The 22,109-nt window shown below is 41.4% G+C and overlaps 1 protein-coding gene across 1 annotated transcript in view; it reads left to right on the top strand.

Annotated features, from left to right (window-relative positions):
• GPR149 (G protein-coupled receptor 149) overlaps positions 1-22,109 on the top strand; it is a 101,951-nt gene that overhangs the window by 978 nt on the left and 78,864 nt on the right. Inside the window, exons 2-3 of the mRNA XM_066602422.1 lie at positions 6,600-7,625; positions 15,945-16,137. Of these exons, the coding sequence (XP_066458519.1) occupies positions 6,600-7,625; positions 15,945-16,137 (1,219 nt within the window). The remainder of the gene's footprint in view (positions 1-6,599; positions 7,626-15,944; positions 16,138-22,109) is intronic.

Here is a 22,109-nt window from a genome sequence, read left to right as displayed (position 1 = left end):
GCTGGGAGGGCTCTGCTTCTTCACACTACTTCCTCTCGTCCTGCCATTTGCTCAGTTGAACAGTGGAGGAGGAAGGGGAAGAGGCAGTATGCTATCTCGGCGCTGACTCCATCCAGGCTTTGCTAATATGATAGCAGTGGCCCATAGAGGCATACTAAGCACTGACAGCAAGTACTGTTTGTTTCTCCCAGGTCCAGGGACTGGACTCCAGTCGAAGGCAGCCCTTTAGATGCCCCATTCCCTACCCTGAGCCAGTGTACCCCGCCAGTCCTTAAAAATTCTACACTGCTATATGTGAGCTCATTGCAGCTCTTGCTTCCCTGACCCTAAGCCCTGATCAAGTTGGTTGACTCACGAAAGTAATGGGGAGAAGCAGGGAAGAGTAGAGGCCCACCCTACGGGTGGAAACACAAGGTGCAGATGGCCACACGCATCCTAAAGAAGCCCACCCTCTGCGGCTCATAGTAGCACAAATTTCTGTCAAAATTGTTAGGCCTCATGTCCACGGGCAAAAGAAGAATTAAAATCCGCAGCGGATTTTAACTCTTCTCCTGCCCGCGGATCCGCATCCCATAGGGATGCATTGACCACTCGTGGGTAGATAAATACCCGCGGATGGTCAATAAAAGTGATTTTAAAAAAAATGGAGCATGAAAAAATCTGGACCATGCTCCATTTTCGTGCGGGTTTTTTAAAAGTGATTTAAAAAACAAAAAAAAATAGATACCCTTCAGCAGTTCAGCACCACAGTGCAGGGGACAGCAGGAGAAGACGCAGCTGTGCCCCGGCAGCTGAAGGGTATCTATTTTTTTTGTTTTTTAAATCACTTTTAATTCATTTCCAGGGAATGGCTTATATGTAAAGCCCTTCCCTGAAAAAGAATTCAGGTGTGCCAGCGGACCATTGTCTTCAATGGAGTCGCCGGCAGCAGCAGCGGCTCCATTGAAGAGAATGCCTGCATTTTTATTCTTTTTTACACCAAAATCTTTCTTTTTTCAGGTAAGGGCTTATATTTTTAAGCCCTTCCCGAAAATTCATCCCGCGCTCGCCGGCAGCCCATTGCTTTCAATGGAGCCGGCTGTATTGCCGGCAAAATTGAATTCAATGGGCTAACATCGTTCTTCTCTGCCACAGCTGTAACAGCTGTGGCAGAGGAGAACAATCGTTATGCTGACAGTGGGGGGGGGGGTCATTCTTGCCACTATTGTGGCTTAATAGTGAGACCTCGGAGCGCGAAATGCAGCCCTGCATGTTGCTCCTCGCCTGCCCTATCCATTTCTGTGTTTTTTACATGACTTTGGGATTTCACAAATGAAAACCTTAGCGGAGCACCAGTCATATACAAAAATGCTCAAGTCTCCCAGTGACTTCAATGGGGTTCGTTACTCGAAACGAACTCTCGAGCATCACTGAACGTTCGACTCGAGTAACGAGCACCCGAGCATTTTGGTGCTTGCTCATCTCTAGTAGTCACCTCTTTCACCAGGATAGTGCACTCTCCTACGGAATGGTTTGAGGAACATGAGAAAGAGTTGAAGGTAATGACTTGGCCTCGAAATTCTCCATCCATCTCAACTGATCCCAAGCATCTGTGGGATGTGCTGGAAAAATAAGTCTGATCAGGATTTAACAGGGTTACACCAAAATCTAACGTTATTCCCTGTTCACAGGACACGGGATAACTTTAGATGCAAAGGTCATGCAGCCACTTGAACTCCCATCGATCCTAAGAACTATAGCAGCACTGTGCAAACGTTTTAGGCAGTTGTGGTTGTTGTGGATGGAAAAAAATACTTGTGTATGGAAAAAGTAAGAATGCTTAGAAACCTAGAAGCGTTAATAGTTTTCTTTTTGTCAATTAGCAAAATGCTAAGTGATTGAACAAAAGAGAAATCTAAAACAATTCCAGATTTGGTGTGACAGCCCTTTACCTTCAAAACAGCACCAATTCTTCTTGGTGCACTTGCATATGGGTTTTGACGAGACACAGCAGGGAGTTTGTTCCAAACATCTTGGAGAACTGAGCATAGATCTTCTGTGGTTATAGGCTGGCTCAAATCCTTCTGTCTCTTCATGTAATCCCAGACTGAGTTGATAATGTCGAGATCAGGTCTCTGTGGGGACCACAACATCACTTACAGGGCTCCTTGTTCTTCTTTATGCTGAAGATAGTTCTTAATGACATTGGGTTTATGCTTGGGGTCATTGTCTTGCTGCAGAATTTGGAGTCAAACAGATGCCTTCCTGATGACATTGCATAATGGATAAACATCCACCTGTATTTCACAGCATTCAGGACACTATTAATCTTGACTAAATCTTCAAATCCATTTGCTGAAATGCAACCATAAACTTACAAGGAACCTCCACCATACTTCACTGTTACCTGCAGTCATTCATTATTGTACTGCTTCAGTAAATAAACTGCTTTTTGTTACAGACAGATATTTCATATTTTGACTGATCAGTCCAGATCACTTGCTGCCATTTATCTGCACCCCAATTCCTATGTTTTTGTGCATAGTTGTGTAGCTTGGTTTTGTTTGTACATCAAAGTTATAGCTTTGTGCCATAATTCTTCCATGAAAACCACTTCTGGCCAAACTTCTCAGAACAGCAGATAGGTACACATGGGTCCCACTGGTTTCTGCCAGTTCTGAGCTGATATAAGAAAGAAATCCATTTAAGGTGCAAATTCATCCCAAAGGGGGTCACTTTTATTCCTCCACCGGAGTCTGTGTCAAGCTGGACTTTGTCTTATATGGACTGTAATTTTGGATCGGGTCGGATCCCTTAGTTGTCGTGCATTGGTAATCGCTCCACCATAACTGGCTGTTCGGTGAATTTTTCTGACACCATTACCTTTTGCAGTTCTAAGCATATGGCACTTCTGAACATCTTCCAATTTCAAAGGGAAGTAAGCATGTGTCTCATCTGCTTCACTAATTTACCTTGCCTAACCATTGTGTCTACAGTCCTCAATGTTGTCTATTTCTTTGTGCTTCTTCAAAAGAGCTTTAAACACTAGTCTGCTTTGAAACCTTCGCTTGGGAGAGACTTTGCTGACTTAGTATAACTACTTTGCATCCTGTTACTGTGCTCATTCTTGCAATGGTGTATGACCTGCCTTCCACAGCCTCACCTTTGTAGCAGTTAGACTGTTCCTCAATCAGTTTTAAGCCTCCAAGCAGCTGTTTCTCTTTCAGTTAATGACTGTTTTTCAACTTGCATATGAAAATGATGATCGTTTTCATCTGTCTGGTATAATTGGTTAATCACACTCCTGACTGTAATCCTACAAAATCTCTTACTTTGTGCAAATGTACCTAGAAGAACTGATGCTGTTTTGAAGGCAAAGGGTGGTCACACCAAATATTGATTTGATTTAGTTCATTTACTCAGAATTGTGTTAATAGTCACAAATAAACTACTAACACTTCTATTTTTAAAAGCATTCTTACTTTGCGGCATTAATTCCACACCTTCTGAAAACTTTTGCACAGTACTGTGGAGTGGGTTCTAAACTAAACCCTGAGCAATGAATGACAGCAGTCCACATGTAAGCACAAATAGCAGAGTAATTTACAGAATTTACCATTCTGGATAAATAATATAATGTTTTAGGGTGTGTGGCGAGTAGGATTACTCACCTGCAGAAGTCCTTCCCAGTCCGGACAAGGGAAGCACACATGTAGGAACAGCTCCAGAAACTTGGATTTCTTTAAAACTCTGGTGCCTGACAGTATTTTTTATCAGCATAACAATGTGAACAGCATATCATACAGTCCAGGGTACACAAACCCACAGGGTCCCTGTCACTAAGCCTTCGGGGCATCTAGAGGGCGTCCTCCTCTTTCTAGACTGGCGTGATGGGCCCAGATTGGTCCACACTGGACCTCAGGCTCCAAGTCCCTGACATGCCTCCCTAACCGCCCTTTCAGCTTTCTATCTCCTGAGTGTGACAGAAACTAATCTTTTATCTTACTTCCTACCACACCCAGGTGTTTTCTATTTTTCTGCAGGTGCCAGAATGCCTGTCTAACCCCCTCTGCAGGCTCCTCTGTACACTGCACTCCTACAGGTGGCTACACACAGCACTTTTTAGAAAACAGACTTGAAGTTTTTGATTCAGTTTTTAGAGGTAAAACCAGAAGTTGATCCAGCAGGAATCAGAAGTGTGAATCCTTCCTTAATAGTTTTTATTCTTTTGTAAACCACTTCCAGCTTTGGCTCAAAAAAGTGCATCGAAATCTACAAGTATGTTTTCCAAAAAAATTCTCTGTGTGATTCACCCTTATAGTATGAGTTGTTATGGATGTGTCAATACCAATTATGTGCAGTTTTTTATTGTTCTTTTTATTTTTCCAATATCTAAAACCTTATGTAAGGAAGGGAGGTTTTTTTTCTGTAAAAATGTTTAGATGCCACGGTCAGCAATGCCTGGAGCATATGTGGGATGAAAAGGTGTAGAGGAGTGATTAGATGAGTCCTCATCTTTTCACTCTTTTTTTTAGGAAAAACCCTTATATGTGACAATGAAAGAGCAAATATGCTCTCTGATTGCTGGGGGTTGAAAACATAAACAAAAATTCAAATTACCTCCTCCCTTGGGACAGACATGAGAATCACAGATTTTCTTTGCTGCCAGCTTGTCTCTTTTCCCCCTTCCTTTCTCCTCTGCTGATGGTGACAAAAATAAATGAATTAAATTCAGTATTTCCAAACCCACTTCAAAGGGGTATAGGTCCAGTTTTGTAAGCGCTACTGACATGATGTTGATGTCATGTTTAAGCCAAGAATCAATAGCACTGCTAAAACTGAGTGAGCTACAGCCACTTAAATTAGATTAAGCTCTGTTTGTCAAAAACCATAATGTCCTTTTCCTGCTGATCGAACAAAGCTGGTCCTAAACTGCTGGGGATTATGTATCCATGAGATAGTCGCATGTCCATTTTAACAGAGGCATCAGTGTAGCAGAAAAAGGCAAGAATTGCTTTCACTTAACAGCTGTTCTGTTTTCAAAGAACATAACCCATACTTTTAAACCTTCTGAAATCTTTACCTGGGAGTGTGAGGTGTGTGAAGCATGCCACCAGATTTCTTTTTAGGTATATACAAACCCCCACCTATTTTACCTGCCACACTCCCCTGATGTACCAGGACTGAGTCTGATGACACAGTATTGCAGCACCACACACAATAAAAATTCATGGAGCTGCTTTTTCGGAGGTTTCTATAGGCTTCTACGGTGCCTGGAAGACTTGCTACTCTTACATGAGCTTAACTTTTGGGAGTCTTCTGGATGTTCCAGTCAAGTTAGTAAGTGTGACTTAAAGTGACCCTCTCGGTTCAAGACAAAATTCTGTCCTGGGACAGGAGGCATAGGAGGGTGTATTACCATAACTGCAGTTGTCCACTCAGCCGATTCTGCACCTCGTTTCAGCTGTCAAAGATGGCTGCAACATTTTCTAACCACCTGATCCACACTGTACACTGATCTCTGATAGGTCAGTGCTGATCACATTAGCAGCTCTGGCCAATCAGAGAGTAGGCACGGTGTATTGGTAGTCCAACACTATCAATGCACTGTGGGAATTAGGTAGACTGAAGATTGCATCGACCATCTTGAATGGCTGTAAACGGGACTTGGAACCAGCAAATTGTAGGGACCACAGAGAAAAACAACTGCAGGTAATATCTGGTCCTGAGACAGAATTTCATCCCATAACTGTAGGTTCTCTTTATTTGCTCCTTCCTGTTCACCTGCTCAGAGATGGCTATACAGACAGACAAACAACATTATATGGAATGGAGTTACTACTGGTTCATAGCCCATGGAGCGTATGAAGCAGTGTGGCGGCATGTTGGACGAAGAACTGCAATAATTAACAGAATGTGACCTGTTTTCACTGCAAACTGCTCTTCTCTCATAGAAATGTCTATAGTAAAGAGAAAACCCTGTAAAATTGACTTCTAGCATACTGATAAGTTCTCTTGGAATTGCTTAGGAATATCTGAAATAAAATACGTACTTTGAAATTAAAATGAAAGAAGTAGACTGCTCATAAGCTTCCTTATGTTATAGACCTAGTGACTATGAGCATAAAAGATTCAGTGACACAACAGGTTTATAGATGAACAGTTGTACAAAGAAACTCCAGTAATATGTGGAGAGAAGATTGCATACATCATACAGTACTCGTGCTTTTATTTCTCTTCCTATTGAGAGCTGGAAGCAGACTCCACCCTCCCGCAGCTCTGCACAGACTGATTCAAAGAACATCTCACTCTACTACCGTCTTCACAGAGCAAACATGTTCTGATTGCATCCGGTCCTCCGCTCTCTCCACACCTCACCTAACAGTCTACGCAGGTTTGTGTAAAGGATGGAGATGCTGCCTCCTTACCCTTTCCTTACTCCATGGATTCTGAACTTTACAGCTGCGGACACTTCTATAAGGAACGGTACATCTCAGAATGAGTTTGGCTCCCACTACTCTTCTTGAGGAGATAATCTGCAGCTTACATTGAACTTTTACTACAGTGAAACTTTGGCAAGAAAGACGAAGTTGAGAAAATGGTCATTTTTTGGCTTTTAGAGGGAAATTAAAGGAACCTTGGAGCAATATGGATGCATTTTCAGTAAAACTCATCATATATTAGAGGAAGTAGAGAATAGACAATCCAAAGCAATGTCGGTTCCAACTACTCTTCTGTATGCAAATAGCACCAGGTTAAGTACAGAGACCCCAAAATCCCCGTCTACTAATAGTATATTTCTTTTTAGTCTTACGCTGACACTGACATTGATTGTGTTGGTGAGCAGCATTTATTCTCTGGTGTCCTTGGTGAGATCAAAGAACAGATCTGCGTTGTCTATGTTAGTGGCTTCCCTATGTGTGGACGACTTACTATGTGTGGTACCTGCTTCTATCTTCATGGTAAAACAATGGACTAACAACCTGCTTTTTCAGCCACTGTGCACAGCCGGAGCGTTCCTCTACTTGTTTCAGGGAGTATCAAGCAATTTAAAGGCATCTATAATAATTTCTTATAACTTCTGCACAGCGACCAAACCAGCAAACTATGAAACTACCAGAATGCCTCCTAAGATATCATGGGCAATTGTCAGCACATGGCTTGTGAGTTTGCTAATAAGTGCACTTCCTTTTTGTGGTTGGGGTGCTTACAGTGCCACATCTTGGGGATGCCTTATAGATTGCACCAGTTCTTATGTGCTCTTTTTATTCGCTTTTTATTCTTTCTGCTTTTGTCTTCTGATGGTCTTCTCTGTCCCTCTAACTCACCAGTTGCTTTGCTCAGAAAACCAGGAACAACTACTATATTTCACTTATAGAGACATCTCAAAAGGTTACCAAACCCCCAATACACCTCTGGGCAGCAACGCCTCGTCTATGTCTCCTGATAATCCTGCTGGAAAAACCTTGAAGAATTTCAATGAGAATTGTGCGAGCTCAGAGCCTGTGTACAAGAGGAGTCTGGGTGATGTTCAGCACTGCACAAGCGGCATGAGAGGAAGCAGGAGCATGACCGTGCTGTATGCTCAGAAGCGCTTTTCCCTGATACTTGCATTATCTAAAGTCATTCTCTGGCTTCCAATCATGGTAAAAGCATGCTCTTTCAATGTACTATCAATAAAAAGCAATGTGTCATGTAATAGACCATATCATTATTCTCTATGTATGCCTTAGATCTGCTACTGCACTGTAGATTTTCTATTAGGATATGAAATAGAGAGTAGAAGTGATGAACTTAGTGATGCAGTTATGATTGGGTTAAATTCTCGCAGCATGCTACTCTATCACACTCCCTGAAAGTAAAAGCCCTTCATTGCTTTCTTGTGTCTGCAACCTTGACATGTCACCAAGGCATTGCTCTGGCAGTGAACTGAGGGAAATATATGTTTTATTAAATACTCACAGCAGAGATGGCTGCATTGATACATATTAATGGGAGCAGATGTTTCTTTGGGAGGATAAGGTTAATTAAACGATAGCCTGGCTGCAGTTTAGAAGACTTTGGATGATGTTGATCATTGTGTGAATAAATTGTATAATAATATGAATTATAGTATTAGGTATTAGACTCACCATAAATATCAGTTCGCACTTCTGTATCAGCAACATTAAAATAGAAAGACAATGTTGCGAAATGTAACAAAGATCTGCATCATCATTCTAAAACATCTGGATGGCAATTTTTGTTATGCTCTGCTTGAGATCAAACTTATGTGCTGTAAGCAATGTTTTCATCGTTAAAAACCCCTTCAGCGAGGCACACTTGGTCAGATGTATTACGTGTTTTAGAAGGAGGACTTCCACCAATTGCATATTTTGGTGAATTTTTTTTGGACGTCACCTACAAGTTTTTGCACAAGGTAATCATTTAAAAGATACAATTTTTCATTAATGTGTCCTATTTTTTTTTATAATGCTGACCCCAAAACTTGCCACCTGAGGCATCTGCCTAAGGGCGGACTCACACGTATTTGCATGCGTTCTTGCACAAGCAATACGTAGAGAATAGAACGCATTGATTTCAATGGGCTTGATATTATCTTCTGTTTTTGCGCATGCATTATGCATGCGTAAAAAGACACAGCATGGTTTATTTTAGTGCACATATGTGCACCAAAGCCCCATAGGAGTGCGTACCCAATACCCTGTGATTATGCAGCGAAAAGAACTAATTAGGCTAAATAGCCATTTAACTCGAGACGCAGTCCAAGTGAAATGGCCCAGCCAGCGCAAAACGTACAGTAATATGGGCAAATATGTGCACAAAAGTGCAACGTTTATGATTTAATGCAAATTTATTGCACTACCGTGTGTGTTTTTGCGCAAACAGTGGAGTGAGTCTGCCCTAAAGCTAATTTCAGATGGCTCTAGTCCTATGGTGCTCTAAGGCCACTTTGGTAGTATTGTGGGCGAAATGCGTGTTGAGATCATAGTATGGATGCTGAAATGCGGCCATGCACCAGCTGTCTTACATTGGCCTTAGGTTGGATTATTTTCAGCACTGCACAAATACAGTTCAAATTATCAGGACAGAGAAACTGCAATGTATGACAAATAGTACAATGGCGCCAGTATGCTCAATCAGTCTCCAAACTGCAGCACACAGATTCCATTGGATTCCATTTGCATTTTCAGTTCACCATAAATGAGTCACAGAAAAAGTCCATCACAAGTCCTTCATGAAGCATTGGGCTTTCAATCTTAAGTTGTACCCGCTGTTTTTGTAGTGTTTGGTGAGCTTGAACTAGAAGTGGATCAATGTGTGTTGTTCTAACTCTAGCTGATGGAGTTTGCCCAATGTGGGGAACGAAATATAGATTTAGTAAGGGAATTATGGTTAATATCATGGTCAAGACATCATACAGACACAACCATGTAGGCCAAGCAAGGGAGTGCTGACCCTTTATCCAAGTACTGTACAGTATGCTATAAGGCATAGTAACAGCTGGTTGAGCCTCTGACACGTCAAGAAAGCTGACCAGCTGATTGCTATGGAACCAGTGACTATGGGCGCCACAGATTGCCACATAGACAGTTGCACGAAATCCCAAAGAAAGAATTGTGAAGTCACAACCCTTGTAAGCTCAATCATCTAATAGTGACATTACGAATTCCAGACTTACACCTTAAGATCTCCTAATATACTTCCTTTACATACTGAAGTGATACATGGCGATATTGAGTTGCGTCGGAGAATCTCTTGCTCAAATCACATCGCATAGCACATGGGCACCCTGTATCCGTGTGATGTGCGAGACATCGCACATTTCAAGTCCTACTCTTGAGCGTGAATCACATGAAAATAGGACCTACTTCATTCTTTCATCTCACACCATTAGTGCAAGAGGATAATCACCCTTGTAAATTAACCCATTAGAAATAATGGTTAATACATCACGTGGGTTCTGTACATCGCTCAAATGCACAGAACTCGCATGGCTAACTTAGGTGAGGTCAGCTGATAGAAGGCAGTTATCACAAAAACATCTCTTATTCCGCTATATATATAGTACAGGCGCTTTATATGGTGCAGGGGAAAGAAATCCGAGAATACTAAGGATGAAACTTTGATGTTTCCTCTGCAGTACAGTGAAAAAGTAACTGCACTTTACAATAAAACTTCTGACATGTCATAGCGATGTGTCAGAAGTTTTGATCAGTGGGAGTCTGGTGCTGAGATTGCAAAAATGAAAAGGCAGAAGCGGTCAGCTGCGTAGCGTGCCCTTCACCTGTGATTGTCACTCAGCTCTCCTCATTAGCCAAAAATATGAGCCCATTGGCTGAGCGCTGGTGCACTTTTTTTTAGTGATCGGTGTGGCTCTGAGTTCCTGGATCCGCATTTATCAGAACTTCTGACATGCCGCTATGTCATGTCAGAAGTTTTCGAAAACTGCAGTTATACTTTTAAAGTCGGCTATACATGAGCGTATTTGCACATGCAATAAGCAGAAAGCAAAGCCCATTGATTTCAATGAGTTCATTCACATTTCCGTATTTGGCACACGCATTTCGAATATGCAAAGGAAAATAGAACATGCTTTATTTTTCTGTGTATAGACGCATCAAAGGTTCCCATAGAAGTCAATGAGGGGTGCGAAAATACGCTCGCAATATACAAGGAGATACGTGAAACACTGTGTAATTCTGCTGGAAAAAGAACACATCTAGAATTAATTAGCCATTTCAATTGTTGCATCTTTGCTTGCCATGAAGAAATGACCATGCCTAGTGGGCGCAAAAAATAAAGTAAAACACACCGATGCGAGCGCAAAAAATTGTTCATTCTGCAAATACGCAGCGCTCAGGTGTGTTCAAATATGCTTGCGCCTGTGTGAAGCCGCCCTCAGTCGGTTCTCGCACACACAAAATCTATTTTGTGTGCATTTGCGTACCAAAAAGCCTCATAGATGTCTATGGTAGGTGCGCAAATGCACACATATATACATGCGAGTATGAGTAATACCCTGCACAAACACGCACACCAGCACCTTCTTTGGCTTAAGGTCTTCCTCCCATGACCGTGTTTGCGAAGGTATTTGCACATACAAAATCTCACAAACATGTTTTGCGCATGCATTTCACACACACGTATAATGTAGGACCTGCTCTATTTTCCTGCTTTTTGAGCAAACGTCCCATATAAGTTTATGGGAGGTGTGAAAATATGCAAGCCGAAGCATAGAACACTGCGCAAAATACAGTGAAAAGAACACTTCTGGACCTCATTAGGCTAATTAGCCTTTTATTCCACGGAAAGAGAGTGTCGTGCGCACGTGTCAACTGACCATGCGTGAGCAAAAAGTACAGTAATATGAGCAGACGTGTGCAAATCTCCCTCTTCAAACCTCATTAATGCACACACAAATATGCTACGCTGCAGCAAGCGTATTTGCGCATAGTCATGTGAAGTTGCCCTTAGGGCTTATTCACATGGGCGTGTATTTGCCCTGTTATGAGGCAGTGATAATCAAGGCCGCATAACGGGATGAAACAAAACCACTGACTTCAATGGTTTCATTTTCACTAGCAGTATTCTCGCCCGTTACTAGTACATGTGAGAAAAGACAGGACTTGCCCTATCTTCCTGTATGTAGTATTAACTGCATGCGGTAAAGATAGGGCAGGGTCTATCTTCCCGCAGTTTTTTTCAAACTTGCACTCTTGAGCGGAGTTTAAAAAGTCAAAGAAAAAAAACAACTTGTTGATGCGCAACTAGCCTCTGTAGCGGGAGCGTAGTTGCGCATAAGCCCATGTGTTTTTGCTCTTATAGCCATTTGCAGCACACAGATTCCATTGGATTTCATTTGCATTTTCAGTTCACCATAAATGAGTCACAGAAAAAGTCCATCACAAGTCCTTCATGAAGCATTGGGCTTTCAATCTTAAGTTGTACCCGCTGTTTTTGTAGTGTTTGGTGAGCTTGAACTAGAAGTGGATCAATGTGTGTTGTTCTAACTCTAGCTGATGGAGTTTGCCCAATGTGGGGAACGAAATATAGATTTAGTAAGGGAATTATGGTTAATATTATGGTCAAGACATCATACAGACACAACCATGTAGGCCGAGCAAGGGAGTGCTGAGCCTTTATCCAAGTACTGTACAGTATGCTATAAGGCATAGTAACAGCTGGTTGAGCCTCTGACACGTCAAGAAAGCTGACCAGCTGATTGCTATGGAACCAGTGACTATGGGCGCCACAGATTGCCAGATAGACGGTTGCACGAAATCCCAAAGCAAGAATTGTGAAGTCACAACCCTTGTAAGCTCAATCATCTAATAGTGACATTACGAATTCCAGACTTACACCTTAAGATCTCCTAATATACTTCCTTTACATACTGAAGTGATACATGGCGATATTGAGTTGCGTCGGAGAATCTCTTGCTCAAATCACATCGCATAGCACATGGGCACCCTGTATCCGTGTGATGTGCGAGACATCGCACATTTCAAGTCCTACTCTTCAGGGTGAATCACATGAAAATAGGACCTGCGTCATTCCTTCATCCCACACCATTAGTGCAAGAGGATAATCACCCTTGTAAATTAACCCATTAGAAATAATGGTTAATACATCACATGGGTTCTGTACATCGCTCAAATGCACAGAACTCGCATGGCTAACTTAGGTGAGGTCAGCTGATAGAAGGCAGTTATCACAAAAACATCTCTTATTCCGCTATATATATAGTACAGGCGCTTTATATGGTGCAGGGGAAAGAAATCCGAGAATACTAAGGATGAAACTTTGATGTTTCCTCTGCAGTACAGTGAAAAAGTAAGTGCACTTTACAATAAAACTTCTGACATGTCATAGCGATGTGTCAGAAGTTTTGATCAGTGGGAGTCTGGTGCTGAGATTGCAAAAATGAAAAGGCAGAAGCGGTCAGCTGCGTAGCGTGCCCTTCACCTGTGATTGTCACTCAGCTCTCCTCATTAGCCAAAAATATGAGCCCATTGGCTGAGCGCTCGTGAACTTTTTTTTAGTGATCGGTGTGGCTCTGAGTTCCTGGATCCGCATTTATCAGAACTTCTGACATGCCGCTATGTCATGTCAGAAGTTTTCGAAAACTGCAGTTATACTTTTAAAGTCGGCTATACATGAGCGTATTTGCACATACAATAAGCAGAAAGCAAAGCCTATTGATTTCAATGAGTTCATTCACATTTCCGTATTTGGCACACGCATTTCGAATATGCAAAGAAAAATAGAACATGCTTTATTTTTCTGTGTATAGACGCATCAAAGGTTCCCATAGAAGTCAATGAGGGGTGCGAAAATACGCTCGCAATATTCAAGGAGATACGTGAAACACTGTAATTCTGCTGGGAAAAGGAACACATCTAGAATTAATTAGCCATTTCAATTGTTGCATCTTTGCTTGCCATGAAGAAATGACCATGCCTAGTGGGCGCAAAAAGTAAAGTAAAACAAACCGATGCGAGCGCAAAAAATTGTTCATTCTGCAAATACGCAGCGCTCAGGTGTGTCCAAATATGCTTGCGCCTGTGTGAAGCCGCCCTCAGTCGGTTCTCGCACACACAAAATCTATTTTGTGTGCATTTGCGTACCAAAAAGCCTCATAGATGTCTATGGTAGGTGCGCAAATGCACACATATATACATGCGAGTATGAGTAATACCCTGCACAAACACGCACACCAGCACCTTCTTTGGCTTAAGGTCTTCCTCCCATGACCGTGTTTGCGAAGGTATTTGCACATACAAAATCTCACAAACATGTTTTGCGCATGCATTTCACACACACGTATAATGTAGGACCTGCTCTATTTTCCTGCTTTTTGAGCAAACGTCCCATATAAGTTTATGGGAGGTGTGAAAATATGCAAGCCGAAGCATAGAACACTGCGCAAAATACAGTGAAAAGAACACTTCTGGACCTCATTAGGCTAATTAGCCTTTTATTCCACGGAAAGAGAGTGTCGTGCGCACGTGTCAACTGACCATGCGTGAGCAAAAAGTACAGTAATATGAGCAGACGTGTGCAAATCTCCCTCTTCAAACCTCATTAATGCACACACAAATATGCTACGCTGCAGCAAGCGTATTTGCGCATAGTCATGTGAAGTTGCCCTTAGGGCTTATTCACATGGGCGTGTATTTGCCCTGTTATGAGGCAGTGATAATCAAGGCCGCATAACGGGATGAAACAAAACCACTGACTTCAATGGTTTCATTTTCACTAGCAGTATTCTCGCCCGTTACTAGTACATGTGAGAAAAGACAGGACTTGCCCTATCTTCCTGTATGTAGTATTAACTGCATGCGGTAAAGATAGGGCAGGGTCTATCTTCCCGCAGTTTTTTTCAAACTTGCACTCTTGAGCGGAGTTTAAAAAGTCAAAGAAAAAAAACAACTTGTTGATGCGCAACTAGCCTCTGTAGCGGGAGCGTAGTTGCGCATAAGCCCATGTGTTTTTGCTCTTATAGCCATTTATATCAGTATTGTGTGCAGGCATGTGCACAAAGCACCCTCGGTTACTGCACTAAAAAGTTATGCAATAACAAGCATATTGCAAAAGCTGCTCTAAAATAGGATATATTGCCAATAGTTTTTTTTTATGCGCCATATCATTCCTCATAGAAAACGCATATCTGAACGCACTGATTTACTTAGATGGGTCCATGTGCTGTCCATATTCAGTCAATATAAAGAGAGGATTGCACACGAACAGAATATATGTCTGTGTAAGTAAAACAGAGGTGAACGGCCCCATTTGTTTCCTTCCTGGGATTCTGTCACTGCGCTGTTTTCAACAGCTGTAATGGAACCACCGAGTGCAGTCACATAGCGCTTTAAATAACGCTATGTGAACACTCCCTAAGGCTGCTTTCACACGGGTGGGAAAATCGTGCGAGATTTGTGCGTTGCGAGACACATAAATCTCGCAGGAATATGAACCCCATCATATACATGAGTGATTTTTCTTTTTTCCTGCATTGCAACATGTTGTGGGAAAAAAGTCACGACACGCCCTATCTTTGGGCGTTCCCTTGGAACGCCTCACTCATTTTTTCAATGGGGCCAGGAAGAACATAGTGCAGTGTGCAAAGTTTCCCATTGAAAACCATGGGTAGAACTTGCTGATGGCTACCTCCCTGAAATGATGCGAGTCATTTTTGCATCCGCTGGAAAATCACACGTTCCCAAGTGTGATACTGGGCCAAGTTTCATGACCCAATATCATGCTCGGCAATGTGAAATTAGCCTAAGGTAGAATATCTCTGTAAAGCAGTGCTGCACGGAGGCACTATATATAAAATGTCATAAAGAGTTCATTATGCAACTCACGGGCAAAGATACATAGCTTTACTTTATCAGAATGTTGATCATATTATAGGGGTATACCAGATACGTAAAGTTGCTGTCGAATGATCATCAAAAGTTATTAAAGTTTATATTGCGGTTCTGCTTTGGATTTTGGGTCTGTAGCTCTATAACTTTACCTTCTCTGGCACATCCGAGGTGTTTACTCATAGGTTGCCTCTGGATACGTCCTGTAGGCATTCCAGTGCTACAAGCCAGGATTGCCCAGTAGACAGCTTTTTTTCTCTTCATCTATCGGGACTGGATTGCTGACCAATGGCAGGGCAGCGCTTAGCGGGGACGCATGCAGGAAGAAAACAGGGAGTGAAAAATTGTGCAAAAGTAGTTTCAAGCTGTGATGCAGCGGCCATCATGAAGAATAGTGATATGGGTAAAAATATCAGAAACGGAGGGCAGGATAAGTGGGTAATTGGGCATAAACATGGCGCAGACACTCTTTATATCTGGAATTTTTGAAAATTCACTTCACAACAGAAATACCCTTTAAATATTGAATAAATTTGCATTTTCGTTGAATTGCGGAGTGGACAATTACCATGTTGAATCTCTGTCTTTCAGATACAGATGGCTGTTCAGCACATTGTTGGGTTCCAGAATCTTTCTTTTGAGATGTTAAGTTTTTTCCTGACATTGCTAGCTGCGACCACCACTTCGCTGTTTGTTCTGTCTGAGCATTGGAGCCACCTCCCATGTGGTTGCATCATCAACTGCAAAAGGAATGCATATTTTATATCATCAGAAGATTGCCAAGGTGGGTGGCTGATCTATTTATTTTACCTAGAAACATGTACGTATGGATGTGTTTAACAATGTGCCGACCACCTGTTGGTTTCTATGTAGAATTATTGGTTTTAATGTACAAATAGCCGTCAAGGGGGTTGGTCCAAAAACAACACACATCAACTATCCATGGGATATGTGATAAATATTTGATTGCTTGGAGGTCTATCATGCCAGGATCCTCACCGTTAGAACAGGGCTACTGAGCTCCCATGCTATAAGACATATCATTCTATTCAATATCTATGGGACTGATGGAGATAGAAAGCGCAAACTTAAAGCATAAGCAGTGGTCCCTAACCAGTGGCTTGAGAGCCACATGTAGCTTGTGATGCTTTGCTTTGTTGGCTCACCATGGGAATCCTGAGTGCGGACCATATGTACTGCCAATTGACAATTTTACAGACACATCCTAACCACCAAACCACGCCAATTCAGATGGCATAATGGAAGTGTCAATTTTGACTCTGAAGTATTTATCATCAAATTTCAAAAATTCCTCTTTCTGCAAACCAATGCCAGGATCACACAGCAACTTAGGACATAACACATGTCTCATGGCCAAAAATCATATCCTAATGTAAGTCAATGTGGTTACATTGCAACTCGAAGGTTGCCATGATCCAAAAATCACAGGAAATCCATCAGATTTGGATAACTTACAAATGTGGCGTACCGGCAATTTCAAAGTGCTACATAAAAAGTTGGTAGATAAAGTGAGAATTTGACTGGGGAAAATGTATGTAAGTGGGTAAGTAACTGGTCAGTGATAGAAATAGAGGGTTCTTATTACTGGTACGTACCGGATTGGGTCACCGTAGCTAGTGGGGTCAGTACTGGGCCATATTCTTTATTTATCTATTAATAAACTTGTAGAAGTATTGGTCAGTAAAATATCAATATTTGCAGATGATACAAAATTATGTAACGTCATTAACACAAGAGAAGAGAATATTCTGTTAGAAATAGATCCGGATAAGTTGGGTGTTTGGGCAGAAAAGTGGCAAATGAGGTACATGTAAGGTTATGCACATGGGCAAGAAAGGCTGAGGAAGGATCTTGGTGAGTTTACTAAAAGTTACTGGTTGTATTTCTTGAGTGTAATAACAAGTTATAGTCACTCTTGTTACAAGAGACAGGTCGTTGATCCCCAGATCTATTCTGGGGACTCCAACAAATTTGGAGGAATAAAGGAATTTTCTCTAAGATGAGCAAAGTTGTTTTTCTCTAATTTTAAAGGGATTTTCCTACCAAAAATATTTATCACCTATCCATAGAATAGGTGATCAAGTATAATCTAAGGGGTTTATGTCAAGCTGTGTGTTTCCCAGCGTTTTTGAGAATGCGTAAGTAGAAGAGATAGATTAAACTCTACCCACAAACAATTGTACAATAGAGCCAGGAACAAAGCATTAACCCTTAAAGGGCATGGCCTATTTTGGCCATTGCTATGCAATAATTTATTTTGGATTTTCATTATCCCTTTTTAAAAGCCATAACTTTTTTATTAAATGAAAGCTGGGCGCTGCCTCTGACTTTCTGGAGGTGGGAATTTTTCAATCCCCAGCCTCCAGAAGACAACTGCAGGGACCAGAGAGGAGAGCCGGATAGCTCCTCTAGGTGAGTTAATTGTTTTTTTTTAACTTTTTTTTTTACAGCTAGGGATGATTTTTCAGGGAAAAGCTTATATTTCAAGCCCTTCCCTGAAAATCATTGCGGGGGTTGCTGCAGTTTTGTAAAACAAGTTATATATTGCCAAATTACAGGTTATCACCTTATGAAGATGATAGCTTTCACTTTGATAATAGCCCTTTAATTAGTATTGCAGCACTGTAGTAAGAGGATATCTATGATATGGTTTATGCTTCAATATTTTTGTATATGTGAAAGCTAGACAAGACTGCTATGTTGTAGATAGAGGGGATGTCTATTTTGCTTCCTGACATTGGTTTATATATATATATATATATATAGTCAGTAGTCCTCTACACATATAGGGAATCTTTACAAAGTTCTTTTTCATTGAAGCTGTATGTGCATTATGTTAACCAAGACAACTTAAGTAATTTCTTAGACCAAAAAAGTTGCTAAGGTAAAGCAAATGATCACATTAGAAAATTATCTTAAAGGGGTTTTCCAGTGAAATACTATTGATGGCCTATCATCAGGATAGGTCATCATAGTTGATCGTCTGGGGTCTGTCACTCGGGACCCCAACCAATTAGCTGAGCGGGCTCATGTTTTCAGCGACGCAATAACACAGAGGTCGAACCCTCTTACCAGATACCACAATCCCTGAGTAATCCTCAGATATTCCTAATTAAACCCTATCTGAAACAGTGACACTGACTAACAGTGAGAGGGCACGAGGACCCAGAGACAAGAAAATGAAACAGAACTAGAATCAAGACACAGTTTATACAGACAGGGAAAAGCAAGCAAGCTATAAGGCTAGAAACAAGGACTGGATTAGAAGATTATATTAGAGAACTATATTCACAAGAAACTAGATTCTTATTCTATAACCGGCAACATACTGCAGAAGCAAGGCACACTTAAAGAAAGGCTGGCTAATCAGGAACTTCTCCCCAAAAGAGGTTGAGCTACAACCATGTGGTCAGCTAACCAACTCATAGCAACTGCCTCAACAAGAATTCCTACTGATTTTAACAATAAAATGTATTTCTATTTCCTGCATTAAATTATTTTTTTAATTTAGATTTATCTGATTGGTTCTATCTTTTGGTCCTGATTTTAAAGGGTGCAATGACTGCATTAGCTTGCAATCGGTTTTTCATGGATTTTCTAATGGGTTCAGCCAACCTAAATTGGTCGATGATATGACATAGTTGAGTTTCACGTGGTCTTTTTCTTTGGATCATAGTTTATTTCAAACATTTCTAGCAATGACTGTTGACTAAAGATGATATTTCTCAATATCAAGCTCCATAAAAATCCTACATCTCATCTGAGTATTTCCTATCCAGCAATTCACATCGAAAAGCAAACATCTACCGGTAAGGCCAAAATAGATCTGCTCACACATAGCAATCTATAGTTGGCAAATGTATGGTTATTCTTTAGATCTCCACTTGATACATGTTTCTGCTTCAGATACAGCTGAGGCTTCCTGCACAATACCCCATTATCCATATGCCTATAATTTTATATAGAGGCACACTGAGGTTTCTAACTCACCGATTATGGGAGAATCTGCGCTGAAACTATTGAGGCATGTTCTATCACATGGTGGAGGTATTCTTCCCTAGAAGCATCTCATGGAGGCATCATATGGCAGCACACGTGAGATATCATTTGCATATTTTGGCATCGCCGGATGCCTTCCTACCTTCTTGATTTTCTCATGCTTGTTGCTTTTTTACTTCACCACTGGTGATATTTTTCAGTTTATAAAATATATTGCATATTATTCAGCTGAATCATATGTTCTATCATATTTAATAAGCCCACTGAAAAATACCTATTGTAAATTAAAGTACATTTGATAGAGCAAATGTCAGTTTTACATATTGTCATTCTCTCTGATACAGTGGGTGTTGTGTTCTTTTCTTCAACTTTATAGTATTTTATAATGCCTGCGGGGGATACTTTCACTGGCATTACAATGTTGAGTGTCTGGTATTGTGAGGTATGCTCAAAATGCTCTTCTGTAGCTGAGTGTTTCTTTTCTGATGCTTATGAGTCATGCTATACATCATGAAAGTGTTCTTGAATTCCTAGAATCAGCACCTAAGAAGGAGCATGCACTGTCATGTAATAGGCAGGGTAATTGGAAACAATATCTTCTCAGGGGAAATAATGCAAGGAGAAGTGACAAAATTATTAAAGCGGTTTTCCAGTGAAATACTATTGATGACCTATCATTAGGATAGGTCATCAATAATAGATCGGCTGGGGTCCGTCGCTCAGGACACCAACCGATCAACTAAACAGGTGCATACTGTCAGCGCCGCAAATACACAGAGCTTGGAACGGAAGCAGCGGAAGTCTTCACCCCAACCTCCCATGTAGTGGCCGGTGCTTGTAACTGCAGGCATGGATCTCATTGAAATCAATGGGAGCTGTGCCTGCAGTTACAAGCGCCAGCCACTATAAGGTGGTCGGCGCAGAGGCTTCCGCTCCAACATCTGTGTATTTGGAATAGAAGTCTCCGCGCCGATGGGAAAAATTTTGAAAGACTTAGCATTAAAGCTAAAGGGGGTTCCAGTTATAATATAATCTTTTAATGTACAGAGAAATTAAAGTAGCAAAACTAATGGTACTTAACCATCCTCAGCCCTTGGGATCTAGCTCTGCAGCCCTGAGGTCCTCCCAGTCTTTGTTATGGAATTGACACAACATAACTGCTGCAGCCAATCAGCGGCTGCAGCAGTCAGGTGCTCAGCGCCTATGCAAAGAGAATGACACCTGACAGCTGCCACCTCTGATTGGCTGTTGCAGTCATATGATATCCATTGCACAACAAAGACTGTGGGGCTTCAGCGCTGGAAAACCAAGACCAAAGTTGGGCAAGTACCTCTGGTTTTATTATTTTTAAAGCCCTTCACAGAATAGACGTGTAAAAATAATGGGCTACAATAACATACTGCGGACTACCACATTTGTAGATGAACACAGCTAGAGAGCAATTTTTATCAAGTTGGTAATCTCGGGTTCGTACACATAGATCCTTGGTTACATGCAGGCACATATCTACGAGTGAACTAAACTAGTTTCCTAAATTTAGTATCTTTTTGACTCCCAATGGGATAATCAGAGTTAATTCCAACTAATATTATTTAATTTGATTCTCTTAAATAAATTTTGGTTCAGATAGATGTAATTTCGGTTCAACACATTTCCCTACCGATGTGGTAGTTCCTCAGTAACCGTTACTTATTTGTCCTATCACTAGAGTCAAAATCTACTGTTTAGGATGACAACAGTGTTCCAATGTCTTGTCATTAACAGGCTCTAGATTAGGGAATGCAGGCGGCCCGCATATGTTTTATGTGGACAAGCGGGAAGAAACCATTGCTATTGATACCACAGACCACGCATAATAATGCAAAATTGGTGGCTAAAGATCATCATATGGATAATCACCAGAATTTATGTATCCAGGTCTGCAGTATCCTAATCACCATCTGTTGCTAGCCTCAATTATTTGCCTAGCATGAGTGGCAGGAGCTTTCAGCATCCGATATTATTATAGCTGGCGTCAACTGAAATTGCTCCTTCTTTTGGTATCTCCCTAGACTGATGTCCTGCCTACCTAATAATTGCTCAACAAAAGAAAAGATAAATCAAAGATTAAACAAATGGCCCATAGCCCGGATGGTAGGCTAGAGGCATAAATGAGCATGGAATACAAGCCCAGCTTATATGTGATAAGTGGTGCCGCCCCAAAGAGGGGACATGCCTCCCATATCCAATCTGTATAGGGGGGGCGGAAGACCTCAGGCCAATCACCTGTATTCATTGTTCAATCTATATATGTGTTTAAAATCATGTGTCTGCTAGACACCCTCTATTGCTAGAATGAGCAGGACCCTCCTCTCCATGCTGCAGAGTTAAATCAAACCTGCGTACATTATCCTGATCATCCGTGCAATCTACGAAAAAACAATCCTGTTTCCACCCCTCAACGCTCATTGGAGGTAGGAGGAGGCTCGTCTAGTAACGTGCAGTCACGTGGGGCCATAACCTAGCAACAGCTCGTAGTAGTGCCGCATGCATATATCTATATTACTCCCCAAATCTTCACCATTTGGTTATTTGGATTTACTCATTCCCAGTGATTGGTTATTTGGGTTTGCTGATTCACGGTGATTGGTTGTTTAGGTGGGCTCGTGTAGAAGTGGGGAGTAAAAGGCTAATATGCATAGCACTATATCCCTGCGCCAGTATGTTCGGGCGCATACCAGTGACGTCATGTAGTCA

The sequence above is a fragment of the Eleutherodactylus coqui genome, chromosome 1 (assembly GCF_035609145.1).
Source record: "Eleutherodactylus coqui strain aEleCoq1 chromosome 1, aEleCoq1.hap1, whole genome shotgun sequence".
Classification (NCBI taxonomy): domain Eukaryota; kingdom Metazoa; phylum Chordata; class Amphibia; order Anura; family Eleutherodactylidae; genus Eleutherodactylus; species Eleutherodactylus coqui.
This window is presented reverse-complemented; position numbering and strand designations above follow the sequence as displayed.